The sequence below is a fragment of the Mizuhopecten yessoensis genome, unplaced genomic scaffold (genome assembly GCF_002113885.1).
Source record: "Mizuhopecten yessoensis strain PY_sf001 unplaced genomic scaffold, ASM211388v2 scaffold5547, whole genome shotgun sequence".
NCBI lineage: Eukaryota > Metazoa > Mollusca > Bivalvia > Pectinida > Pectinidae > Mizuhopecten > Mizuhopecten yessoensis.
The window spans coordinates 1,995,330-2,008,991 of NW_018406103.1; the positions used below are offsets into that span (position 1 = coordinate 1,995,330).

General features: G+C 37.9%; 1 protein-coding gene across 2 annotated transcripts in view; it reads left to right on the forward strand.

Moving 5' to 3' along the window:
- The window catches only part of LOC110450933 (structural maintenance of chromosomes flexible hinge domain-containing protein 1-like), a 71,829-nt gene that overhangs the window by 47,249 nt on the left and 10,918 nt on the right, over nucleotides 1-13,662 (forward strand). For both annotated transcript variants that reach the window (XM_021498748.1, XM_021498749.1), the window contains 2 exons: nucleotides 11,056-11,175; nucleotides 11,977-12,062. In XM_021498748.1, the coding sequence (XP_021354423.1) occupies nucleotides 11,056-11,175; nucleotides 11,977-12,062 (206 nt within the window). The remainder of the gene's footprint in view (nucleotides 1-11,055; nucleotides 11,176-11,976; nucleotides 12,063-13,662) is intronic.

Genomic DNA, 13,662 nt, shown 5'->3' on the forward strand with positions numbered 1-13,662 from the left:
ATCGATATATGTCCCTTTCGTGTAATCTGTTCAACCGGTTTGTCTTTTTTGAAATTCAACATTTTTGGGTATAAATCCTGGCGAACCTGGAACTGTTTATGCTGGCCTCGTAAGACTTTGACAAGGCTCGTCTGAAAGCAGCATCAAATGACTAGAGCCTACCGTATTTCATTAACAAACAACTCTGGTCCAACGTTTCAACCATTTGGATCACGATAAACGAATGCGGACATAAAGTAGAGGTAAATAAATTACCCTTACCCAGAGAGATGCCATGTGTTGAGTCGAATACACCCTCGTGTGATTTGATACCCTGATGAGTTCGGACTACAGGAGTTATCTGCATTTATCGTCAACACATGGAGATATCCCTTCTGTTCATCGGACCTACTCTCAGGTGTAGGGATTGTCATGGTTACCAAGCAGTTGAGATCAGTTTTTTCGTGCATCTTCAGAAAGATGACGGGTCCGATGGCCAGTATGTTGCTGATGATTTTGTTGTCCTCTTGTAAAGACTCCAAAATGCTTGCCTCCACTTTAACTATCTGTCCATTAGAGAGACAATAATCTTACAAACATTCATGATTCTATATACGTAACACATTATACACGTACATCATATTAGTGACAGCTATTTGCATGACTAATGTATAGCGGTTATATTTGTGGGGGTTTTAATTTCGCTATATTCGCGCTTTGACTAATATCCGCGAATTCTAAACAACAACGAAATTATCGAAAACGTTAACCACTTTTACGGACCTTATTACAACATTTTGAAATTATTTATAACCCAACGCTGTTATGCAGCTTAAATGAACTCAAATCAGATTATCACCGGACAAATGAGCAGTCCATGTAAAAACAACACTTACATATAAGTGGCCACAACATATTTATGTGTACACAATAGGTGATTAATTGATTACAGTTTACTCCTACAAAGGTACATACACATTTGATTTCCTTCTGAGTGAAGTCACTGGCGGATGACTACGCTCTGGATCATTGTTGTCAAACGGTTTACCTGTATTTCAAGGTTTAACCCTGAAATGATGACATTCAAAATACTTTGCACAGCAAAATTTAAACCCCGCGAATATGTACTGAATACGAAACCGCGAAATATTGACCCTGCAAATTTAAAGCGCTATACAGTAATTAATTAGTAGAAAAATATGCCAGGGTTCGACACTAAACACAAGTCCAGAACTATGAGACAAGTAAATTTCAGCAAGGACTATTGGATCACCTCATCTAACTGGTCCTTTAGAAAATGGGGAAGAGTGTTGTGAACATGTGTTTGTAGGGTGGTGGACCTGACTTCTCTGTAGACTTGACGAGCATGTCGACTCGCCCAAAGTGATGAGCTGCCATGCGTGACAATATCGAACGTAGTCTACACTTGGTTAAGCCGCTATATATGGACGTATTTTACGTACTGTTGGTCTGATCGTAGATTACACTCCCCGTTGCAGGCTAACCTTATAATTAACATTCATATCACTTATAGCTTCTTACTACAAATTGGTATAAAATTAAAATACAGATATATTGCATACTATTATTTCGTTGTACGCACCTATGATTATATTTACACACATTGCATGTATCGCATGCATGAATATCAGTCGTGCGAACATTTTCATGCTGCAAAAGGTTTATTAAACTAATCACGGAAACTTCCCATCACCCCGGGGCCCTCGCCCTTCACAGTGGAAAGTATTCTGCCGGTGGAAAGTTGGCTGTATTGTTGTTGGTACTGTGGAAATCACCTCAAACTCACCTTTATGTTGACCTCTATGGGGGATGATACACCTTTATTAGGGACAGTGATGCTGACCTTCGGGTCCACAGTGGACACAAATTCACCACCAGAGGGCATCACAGTAAAGCTTTCTGTCCGGGACATGATCACACCTACAGCTTCGGCAGACTTGTTATCACTCAATCGCCAAACTCCGTTGGCAACAGGGACGATGCTTTTGTCACTGAAACTTGAAATTGTTGGTCACTGTTAACACAACGGTTGTAATGCTCTTTGGTCAAGCATACTTGTAAGTCTTTACACACAATTTTCACAAAAATCATGAAACAAAATCTTATGATTTCTAAAAGTTACTTACAATGACTTGATTGGACAGACTAATATTCCATAGTTAACCCTTTCACCACTGTAGACCATAATGGACTCTCATCCATATCAATGCATAGTAGAGTCTACTTATGTTACATAGGGGTAAAAAATTCAGGAATCTAATTTCAAATATAGTTCGGTGAAAAGTCAGGACTCCAGTGAATGTAAAGAAGCTTGGCATGTACTAGATGCTGCATATTCATTGGTCAAAAATGGTCACAATGGCATGGTCACTGTTTGTCAGACTCGAATAGGAGATCTCATAATTGATTGAATGGGTAATTCCAAAAAAATGGCTTGATTTGGATTCTTTGACTGGAATGTGGAGTTATTGCCCCTGAACTGTGATATGGACACTCCCATTTCAATAGTGGATACTGGCTGGTGTCTTGCAGGTAACACAAGGGTGAGAAGGAAACTTTAAAGCTATTTGCAACATATATATTTGTATTCAGTTAAAAATGAAAATAAAAAAATAGATCATCATAAAGTCCCTCACATGCACTAACAGGTTTGAGGCATGTTCATCGAGGGCTCATACTGACTTTCTTGCTATTTGTCTAAATCTTGTGACATTGTAAAAAAAGGTAGGTGTAAGCATTGAAAATGATATTCAGTGTAAGGCCACACATAATTTCTTCCAAATCATGGCAAAATGAAATGATATTTTAACGGAACAAGAAATTCAGCCTGAGTACAGAATCTGAGTTCGAGCATGAGAAATGTTTTATGAATATTGGTCCATTGATGTACAGAAAATCTACAGCAGAAATGTCAAAGCAGAATTTGAAGAGTTTGCAAGGATTTCTAGTATTTATTCTACCAGCGACAGTTGTTTATGGTAGAACTACTTGCCATAAGAGAATCAGTCACTTACAGGGGAGATAACTCACCTTTTGCCTGTGGAAGGCCCTCGCATCGACAGTACAGGCTGCAGTAGCTGCTTGTTTAACAACATCTCCAACTGGTTACAAATCCCAAGGAGACCGAAGTCTGTTTCGCCCTCGGGTGTGGAGGTGTTATTGTGCCCCTCGGCTGCTTCCAGATGTGCAATATGATCTAGAATGTTTTTCAGCGGCTCTTTGTCTACCTTATTTCCCTTGTTTTTGTTGTCACGCCACATGACAGACTCAGAGTTGTTTTCAATGTGTTTCCGTGAGAAACCGTTGAGTAGGAGTTCATCAAGGTCCTGGGAGTCGTTTAGATCTAAGATGGTGGACGACCTCGTATTTGGCGACTTGTCACGTTTCTTTGACTTGTTCAAGTAGCGATTGTTCTCCTGGTGAGGATTACGTTTGCTGGCATATATGTGACGGTTGCCCATCATATCGTCCTGATTGGCGGGGATCTCGCCGTACTGTAATAGGATGCGATGTTTGAGTTGGTTTCCCTTCACGTTGAAGTAGTCAAGGTGATGCATCTGGTCGATAACCTGAGGGAAACTGACCAACTTGTTATTACCCAGATCTAAGACGCGCAAGTTCTTAAGATGGACGAGGTCCTGCGACACATACTTGATTTGGTTGTTGCTTAGACGTAAACTCTCCAGCTTTGTCAAGGCATAGACACCCATCGGAATGTTCTCCAGGAAGTTGTTGCTGGCGTTGAGGTTTTTCAGTCGTGTCATACCCACCAGTGAAACGTTGTACAGGTGATTGTTTGACATGTTCAGGTATTGAAGATTCTTGAACGAGTTTGGCAAGTTTGACAGCCTGTTGCCCTGTATGTGAAGTATGCTTAGGTTTGGCAGGCCTTGTATGTGATGCTGAATGTATTTGATGTCATTGGCAGCAATGTTGAGGAACCGAAGCTCTTTTAATTTGTAGACAATAACAGGAATGGTGTCGAATTTGTTGTAACTCAAGTTCAACTCACGGAGATTTTTCAGAGATTCGAAATCAGGAGATAAGCTCTTAAGACTGTTCCCTCTCAGATTTAACAGTTTTAAAGATGAGACTTGACATATAGGAATGGGCAGGTGTTCAAATTTGTTGTCCGCAAGATTCAGGAATTTCAATTTTCGAAGACCATGCATTGAAAACGGCAGGTACCAAATACGGTTTCCTTGGAGATCAAGATAAGTCAGGTTTTGTAGCTGTCCCACATCATGAGGTAGACTCACAAATTCGTTTTGTCCTAGTTTCAGAATACGAAGATTCTTCAAGGAGTCTATATTTCGTGGAAGATTAGAAAGTTTGTTTCTCGTGAGATTGATCTCGGTGAGGTGGGAACAGTTTGTAAGGGTGTCTGGTACCATTTGTATCTTGTTTTCCTGTAAAAGGAGAATCCGTAGTCCACGGAGACGTGCAAGAGATGCAGGAATTTCACTCAGGGAATTATGGGATACATTCAGGACCTCGAGACGTGTAAAATAAGAGATGTCCTGTGGGAGAGTGGTTAAGCCCTGGCCTGATAGATTCAGTTCCACATATCCCTTGTGGTTACAATTGATGTGTAGGCGGAGGAGGCGAGGGGCCTCGTACAGAACACGGGACTGTCGTGATATTGGACCCCGCGATCGAGACTTAGAACGTGACTGGCGTCTCTGTCGCCATGAAGAATATCCTGAGCTGAAGGCTGATTTCGACATCCTGTTTTGTAATATAAAATGAAAAAGTTGCATGTTGGGAAAAATTCATTAGATTAGTGCCGTGTCAAAAATACATAAGTTTTAAAACTGATAATTATGAGAAGTTTGTGTATTCATTACGATTTTACAGCTGTATTTCTACTCAAGTGTTCAGTAATCATATCCAGAATTGTGTTGTCATTCTTTACCTTTCTAGATGATCCTGGTATGTAAAAGTATTACAGAAAGCAATGTTTTACATACATGCAATGCCTGCATAAACATTTGTAGGTCCGCCAGGATTTATACCCTACTCCTTTGTCTAACATTGACATTAATTTGCATTGGAATCGTCTCAAGTCATTTTCTAATTTCAGATTTATAAAATAATACAAATACCTTCCATCATGGCTCACTGTGATTAGTTCGTTGTTATATATATTAAATACAATAAATGGTATTATAAGCTTGATAAATAAATTAATTATAAAAATGCAATCAAAAATTGCTAAGGTCAGAAAATCCAAAAGATAATATGAAATGTTTCTGTGTACTTTTCTTTTGTGGTTTGAAGCTATTTAAAACCCTTTCACCACTGTAGACCAAAATGGACTCATCCAGATCAATGCATAGCATAGTCTACTAAAGTTACATAGGGTTGAAAGGGTTAAATAATTTCGTGGTGCCAACTTGTGTAGATACATGTACCCCATATAAACAAACAGTAGTAAAGCATATCAATTAAATTTGTTGTATTTATTTTCACGGTTCCATAGCAACCAAGAAACAAAAGCCATGGTTGTAAATACACAGCAAACATTTCATGTTATAGAGAATGCATTGATACATTGAATGGCTGTGATACCTGAGGAGATGTGGGCAGGTGTCCGGTGTCGTGTCTACTGGATCAGGTCATGTTGTTGGTTCAGCTCCTGTAACAGTCGAACGAGAATTTAAGAAACATTTTCATGAACATATAATACTGTATTTACAATTACCACTGTTTCTGAATCGATAACCTAAGTGTTGGCAAGTCTGTTCATTTCTCAATAACTTGAGTGTAGAATGTGACCCAGTTCACCCGCATATGAATATATGTAAATATGGGCAGACTTCTTTCCACAAACCTTGTGTAAATGTTTACAAACAAACGCTAGCATTTAGACTACCGTACGTTTAAGACACCGAAATAAAAACAAATCCTTAAGTATATATCGGGTAATTATTGAGGAAGCATTATTTTCACGCTTTTTTGCTGAATTATTCAATTGCGAATATTCAACAAACCGGCAAAAAATTCCTGTTTCTAGAATTAATGTAAGGGTCTAGTTAAAAGGCTGAAGATAAACAGAAATAAAAAAAGTATGACATGCAGTTGACTTTATTGACAAATATCCTTGTAAATTAAAATGTTACAGCTTATAAAAATTGTAATCTATTTGCGTTATAATTTCGTCTTACTGTTGAAATATTGATACTGACACGTTAACTCAATCACCCCTGAAATTTCGTAATGAACTATTCCAACGTTTGGATTAGAGGAACTTCCAGGGATTAATGAGTTAAAATGTATCATTTCATAAAACCGCAGCAGTATTTCAACTCCATAAAATTACATCAAGATAACTTCAGTAATAAAAGCACTCTAAATGTTTAAGTGATGACATTTAATGGACATCATGATACTGAGTGGTCGCACTCAGACTGACATAGAAAAGTTCAGGCTGGCTTGGTATGAGGATTGAGGCTTCAAAGACAGCATATTACCCAGTACGTTATTGTAACATTCAGAACGACGTGGGAGTTTTGAGCCTGCGTGGTGTGAGAAGTGATGTTACAAAGACAGCATATTACCCACTAAGTTATTGTAACATTCAGAATGACATGCACAGTTTGAGCCTGCGTGGTGTGAGAAGTGATGTTACAAAGACAGTATATTACCCACTAAGTCATTGTAACATTCAGAACAACGTGGGAGGTTTGAGCCTGCGTGGTGTGAGAAGTGATGTTACAAAGACAGCTAAGAATATTATTACTGTTTTTATTAACAAAAGTAAATATATATATTTAAAATGACTTAAGCATGTGATGCAAAACATTTATAAATTGGAAGCATTGTCGGCAAGCGTTTCATACCCTCTGACACTCTGAACTTGTCTGCTGCTAGCGGAAGAGTAAACAAAGTTATGAGAATGAAAGAATTGTTAAAAGAGCAGAAGGAAAGTTAACCGAGTGAAAGATAAATAAGAGGCCTCCCGTGCGAGGCTATATGTAGTAAGTTAGGGGAGTCTAGGGCTCCTCGGCTCTAGGGGGTGGGGTGTAATAAAAAAACAAACCGTTTTCCCCTTACCTTTTGAATTGATCACTAGATAGCTACTGGATGGTAAACATGTTGTTTCTTTGCATATGGGGAAAAGTTTGAGAATTCAAAAAGCTGTGGATTGGTATAATTTAATTAAAAGCTGCTATATGAATATGAAAGTTCTATTTAAATTCGGTATAGTTACAAACTACAAACATATAAGCTCTAATGGGCTTTTAACCAAATACATACAAGCATAATTGTCCAATACCATTAGGATTCAAAAGGCTGTGAGATTGTGTATCGTAATCAAAATTAGTTGGGTTTTTATCTAGGTAACTGTTGCATGCAGTAGAGTGTGTTATTATTGAAGCCTAAAAGTGTGTGTTGTGGAACGTTGCAGTAGTCCTTAAAATGGCTCGTCGAAAGTACGTGCTATATCAATATAACAATAAAAAACGTGGATATCACTTTTTAAGGTCCAAATCCTGATACATCGGATCCCACAGCTAGACACTACTGCTATAGCTTACCTGTGAAATCAGAGATATTGACGGCCTGTCAGCCTAGGACCAGGTTATCTGGCGGTGGTCGTGGCTACATTGGGTCGCTGCATCTGTCTACACTGTAGACTCTCAGACTTGTATTTGTTTTATTGAACTCTTTGGAGACTTCATCGCACCCTCCCTACAGAGTGATGGAGTAACTGGACATTTGGGGCCAAATTTGGGGAATCTGGGGTGGTTTTTTTACATATCTGTTAGGTAAATTGTAATTTATATTAACTAAGGTATATGTATTTGTAACATATTCATGTGATCATGTTTTTGAAGAGAAAAAAAAATGTCTTATTCGTTGTTATTTATTTATATGATAAGATACCCTTAATGTGCCTCCAGATTACCACCACATAATATGAGATCAATAGTTAACCTTAGGAGCCCCAGCTATAAACTTTACTTACCTTGTAGAAAAATCAATGGGTCAGTGTGCATGGCTCATTAATTATGCACATGCGTAATCAGGGAATTTGATTGGCCATGTACAGATAGCACCAATTTGACTTAATGACTGACGTGGGTATACTTGCCATCTATTATGAATGATATAATGCAATCGTACCTCCCAGTCCGCTAAGGTTTCCATCAGTATACCACCCCGCTCCACTAGTGAATGAAAGTAAACCTCAGGGCCTACAGGATGTATCGCTCAGTTTTGGGTGAAGAAAGTTTTTTTGTTTTTTTTGCCCGGTTCATCTAACTTCCGATTGCATGTTTAAACCAATCCCTTTTGGCTGTCATTAGTGCACTGTACATTGCATGTACACCAGAAAGACGACCCAGAGGCTTCACAGTCTGTATCTAAGGTGATAAGTAAATGTATTAGTGAAAACATCAGGTAAATTGATTTTTATATCGTGATCGCTGGACAGTAGTTCCGTGTACCCGCGTTTGATTTTCACCCCAAGGTCAAGGTTATAATTAGATGTAATCTAACTTCACCTCAGACTTTTTTTTTTTTTTTAATGTTTGTACTTATCATCAATAGACAGAGTGGCTTATTGTATTGTGGGTAATTTGTTTATTTATATATTTGCGAATTTGGTTTGAGGGAAAATTCTTATTATTTTTCCAAATTCTCAATTATGAATATCATTTGGTTAAGGAGTCTTGCATTCTGAGGTTAATTCAAGAGGAATTTGTGCATTATTCTATGGGATTGAAAAAAAATCATTGAAAATTGATGCTACTTTGAATTCATGGAATACATTTTGTTTTCACGTACGCTGTTTAAATTATTTGTTTAAATTTATTAAGGATATGAATATTTAAAAGAAATAGTGCTTGGAATTCCTCAGGTTCTGAATTCCAAGTATTGAAGTTCTTTATATCATTTGTACAGACATGCAATTCACATGCATTTGTACACAGTAGTTTTCTTTCAAGTTGTCAATAGCAACGGCTGTCCAACTAAAGTGATCCTTCTTGATGCTGAATGTTTCGTGTCGGTATGGGGCAGGGGAGTTATATGTTTAGTTTAACTCATTCACCTCTAAACACACACATTTGAACTCTTCCAAATCAAAGGTTGGAATAGTTCATTATAAAGTTTCAGGGGTGAATGAGTTAACTTTCTTACTAGAAAGAACTCCACTTTATATAATTTTAAACTTGTTAACTTAGAATTTGATAATGATGGTGAAATATTTTTGGTGACACGAAAGTAGTTTTCTTTTTAAGTTGTCAATAGCATCAGCTGTTCAACTATAGTGATCCTTCTTGATGCTGAATGTTTCGTGTCGGTATGGGGCAGGGGATTTATATGTTTAGTTTTACTCATTCACCCCTGAAGACACATTTGAACTCTTCCAAATCAAAGGTTGGAATAGTTCATTATGAAGTTTCAGGGGTGAATGAGTTGACTTTCTTTCTAGTAAGAACTGCACTTTTATATAATTTTAAACTTGTTAACCTAGAATTTGATAATGATGGTGAAATATTTTTGGTGACACGAAAGTAGCCATGAAAATTTTGAACTTGTTAACTTGGAATTCAAAAACGAAGATGAAATTTTTTTGGTGACGCAAAAGTAGCTGGAGAAACCCAGTGACAAGTTTCTGAGTGCAGGCTCTGTTGATTATTGGAAAAGTCAAAACACGAGTGTAAAATAGTAAGATTGCTGGTGGTTCCTTTTTCAGGCCAAATTTCTCTTGTTGCAAGTTTTTGGGCACCTTTTTTACTTCAGGTGGGGGTAGAGAGTGTTATTCCCAAGAAAGGAATTAACTCATTCACCCCTGAAGACACATTTGAACTCTTCCAATTCATAGGTTGGAATAGTTCAATATGAAATTTCAAGGGTGAATGAGTTAAAGGGGCATAGTGAGGGATGTATCCCAGAGAAAGGTATGACTGATTCTTACTCATATATTTCTGAACTTGGAATTTTTGCAGGAAAAAAAGAATTCCGGAAATAGCCTTGTTTTTTGAAAATCTTTATCAAAGGATGGGCTTAAATAACATACCAAACATGGGCCATTCAATTGACTTCAGTCTTGATTAATAGGAGCTACTCTATTATATGCCGAACTAAAAGCAGTATACAGTAGACTACCATAAGCCACTAGAGAATTGCAGACACTGATTACAATTAGCAGTAAGTAATGGCAAGATAGTGTGTACTTTGATGTTTCCTAGGATATCGTTATTTCACGTAAATAGCCTGCCAGTTTGTTCAGAAAGAGCACACAAGTTTCCGTGTTCTTAGTGTAGAGCATGTCGGATACTTCAACATCACCGTCACTATTTTTAGGATGATGACTTTTTAATTGGTTCCAGATTTGTTTGCCAATTAATTTAGATCAGAAATAAATCTCGGTTCCAAATGAGGTAAAACTTTCCAGTAGTGATTTCGTTCTATTGATTAAAGATGTATGCTACCTTACTGTGACATGAAGACTTAAGGATGTGTGCTATTTTACTGTGACACGAAGACTTAAGGATGTATGCTATCTTACTGTGACATGAAGACTTAATAACATATACAAACTTATTGTGACATGGAGACTTTTAAGATGCATGCTACTTACAGTGACTTGGAGACTGAAGGATGCATGCTACCTAACTGTGACTTGGAGACTGAAGGAAGTATGTTACATTCTTATGACCTGTACTTCCTTCTGATAAGATTTCCACTTTAAGAAACCTCGCTCTTGTTTACAGTTCAATTCGTTGGAGAATTTTGGAAGAACCTTGTATGTGGGTGGTATATAGGCAAAGACAAAACGATTGCCTATGTCACAGGAACTATTTCACTCTTTGTCCCAGTTTCAGATCACCAGTTGTATAATTTAACACATCCAAATATGAAATGTTCATAAATTACACATATTACGGAATGACGGACACTTCCGATTGATCTTGAACAGGCCCAATATTTGTAAATTAATGAGAACTACACAGCTACATTTAAGATGGTAAGATGCTGCATACATGAGATGCACAGATATCAACTCTTATTTATACATAGAAATTATTTTGTATCTTATAGATGCCAAAAAACAGTCTCAGATGACCTCGTTGTCACGACAGCGAGATGACCTCCGTGCCGTTATTAAAACCTACAAGTCCTTGTTTGAAACCACAGAACAACTAGTCAAGGAGCTCAAAAGTAAGTGAAGGGTTGAAAAGTAAGTGAAGGGTTCAAAAGTAAGTGAAGGGTTCAAAAGTTGGTCCAAGTGTTCAAAGTTAAGTCAAATGATTCAAAGGTTAGTCAAATGGTTCAAAGGTTAGTCAAAGGGTTCAAAGGTTAATCAAAGGGTTCAAAGGTAAGCAATCCTTTGTTCAAAGGTAATTCATAGGGTTCTGAGGTATGTCAAAGGGTTCTGAGGTATGCTAAAGGGTTCAAAGTAAGTCAAAAGGGTTCAAGGGTAAATTAAACGACCAGGTTCAGCAGAGGTCTCTTAAATAAGTCAGAGGGCTTGAAAGTCAAACTGACAGCTCAATAGGAAACCTTAGAACTTTAAAGTAAAGACAAATAGTGTTAAAGTTTTGTCAAACAGCTTAAAAGCAAGTCTGAGGTAATTGATAAGTATCATGGTCAGTGTTTACCACCTGTACTTAATTATATATTTGTATTGCCATTCACTAAACAGATTGCAGTGTGGAAATATTCACATTGGCAATGCTTCTAAAATGTGTATATTCTAAGATCTGTAATTTATATAGTCTTTCAATTAGTATTTCGCTTGTGTATATTTCATGCTAATTTACTCAAAATGAATAGCGTGGGCATTTCCACACCATGAACATTTCTACTCGTACGGTATATATAAGGTCTAAAATTCTGTCTGTACACCAATATTTGTAATGGATAAGGGATGGTCTATATTTTCTCTCTGTACACGTAATTGATAAGGAATAGTCTATGTTTTCTGTCTGTATGCAAATAAAAAATTGTTCGTGTTTTCAGTCTCTGTACACGAAGCTCAAGTGGAAGAAAATAAGATCAGAGAAGAACTGCGAAAACAAAAGGTTCCTCTTGTCCATTTGCAGAACGTAAGTCCAGTGAAACGGGATTAAATCATTTGCATGACTAGCATTAAATTATTTCTATCTGGTTTATGATTTTGAAAAAGTCACATTTAAAAGAAAGATCAATTGCCTCATTTCTTAACCCTTTCACACCTAGGTAACTTTAGTAGACTGTACCATACATTTATCTAGATGAGTCCATTGTGGTCCACAGTGGTGTAAGGGTTAAGATGAAGAATAATGTAGCTATATGTAAAACAACGTATGCTGGTTATAAGATGAAGAATGATGTAGTGATATGTAAAACAATGTATGCAGGTTATAAGAAAGATGTAGATGCTAAGTATATAAAAAATTCCAAAATATTGAAATAAAACATTTTGAAAGAAAAAAACAATTTGAAAAAGAACAAAAACTCAAAACGAAAACAGCTACATGTTTATTAGCTCACTGGGTCCAAAGGACCATGGTGAGCTTATGCCATACCGCAGCGTCCGTCATCCGTCCGTCCGTCCGTCAACTTTTCTTTCAAAACGCTACTAGTCATGAACGACTGAGCAGATTTTGACCAAATTTGGTCAAAAGCATCCATAGGAGAAGGGGAACAAATTTTGTATAAATGGTGGGTCTTGCCCCCCTGGGGGCTAAGCGCCGGGGCCCAATAGGGGAAATATAGCAAATTCTTTAAAATCCTTCGTCTTCTGTAGGAATGAAAGGATTTGTTCCATATTTGTTCTGAAGCATCCTTGGGTGAAGGGGAACCAATTTTGTATAAATCGTGGGTTTGGCCCCCAAGGGGCCTGAGAGGCGGGGCCCATTAGGGGAAACATAGCAAATTATTCTTTAAAATCCTCTTCATCTGTAGGAATGAAAGGATTTGTTCCATATTTGGTCTGAAGCATCCTTGGGTGAAGGGGAACAATTTTGTATAAATCGTGGATGTGGCCCCCCAGGGGCCTGAGGGGCGGGGCCAATTAGGGGAAACATAGCAAATTCTTTAAAATCCTTCTTATTCTGTAGGAATGAAAGGATTTGGTCCATATTTGGTCTGAAGCATTCCTGGTTGAAGGGAAACCAATTTTGTATAAACTGTGGGTCTGGCCCCCTGAGGGCTGAGGGGCGGGGCCCAATAGGGGAAATATAGCAAATTCTTTGAAATCCTTCTTCTTCTGTAGAAATGAAAGGATTTGTTCCATATTTGGTCTGAAGCAACCTTGGGTGAAGGGGAACCAATTTTGTATAAACCGTGGGTGTGGCCCCCAAGGGGTCTGAGGAGCAGGCCCAATATGGGAAACATAGCAAATTATTCTTTAAAATCCTTCTTCGTCTGTAGGAATAAAAGGATTTGGTGTGGAGCATCCTTGGGTAAAGGGGAACCAATTTTGTATAAACAGTGGGTGTGGCCCCCCTGGGGTCTGAGGGGCTGGCCCAATAGGGGAAATATAGCAAATTCTTTAAAATCCTTCTTCAGTAGGAATAAAAGGATTTATTCCATATTTGTTCTGAAGCATCCTTGGGTGAAGGGGAACCAATTTTGTATAAATCGTTGGTTTGGCCCCCAAGGGGCCTGAGAGGCGGGGCCCATTGGGGAAACATAGAAAATTATTCTTTAAAATCCTATACT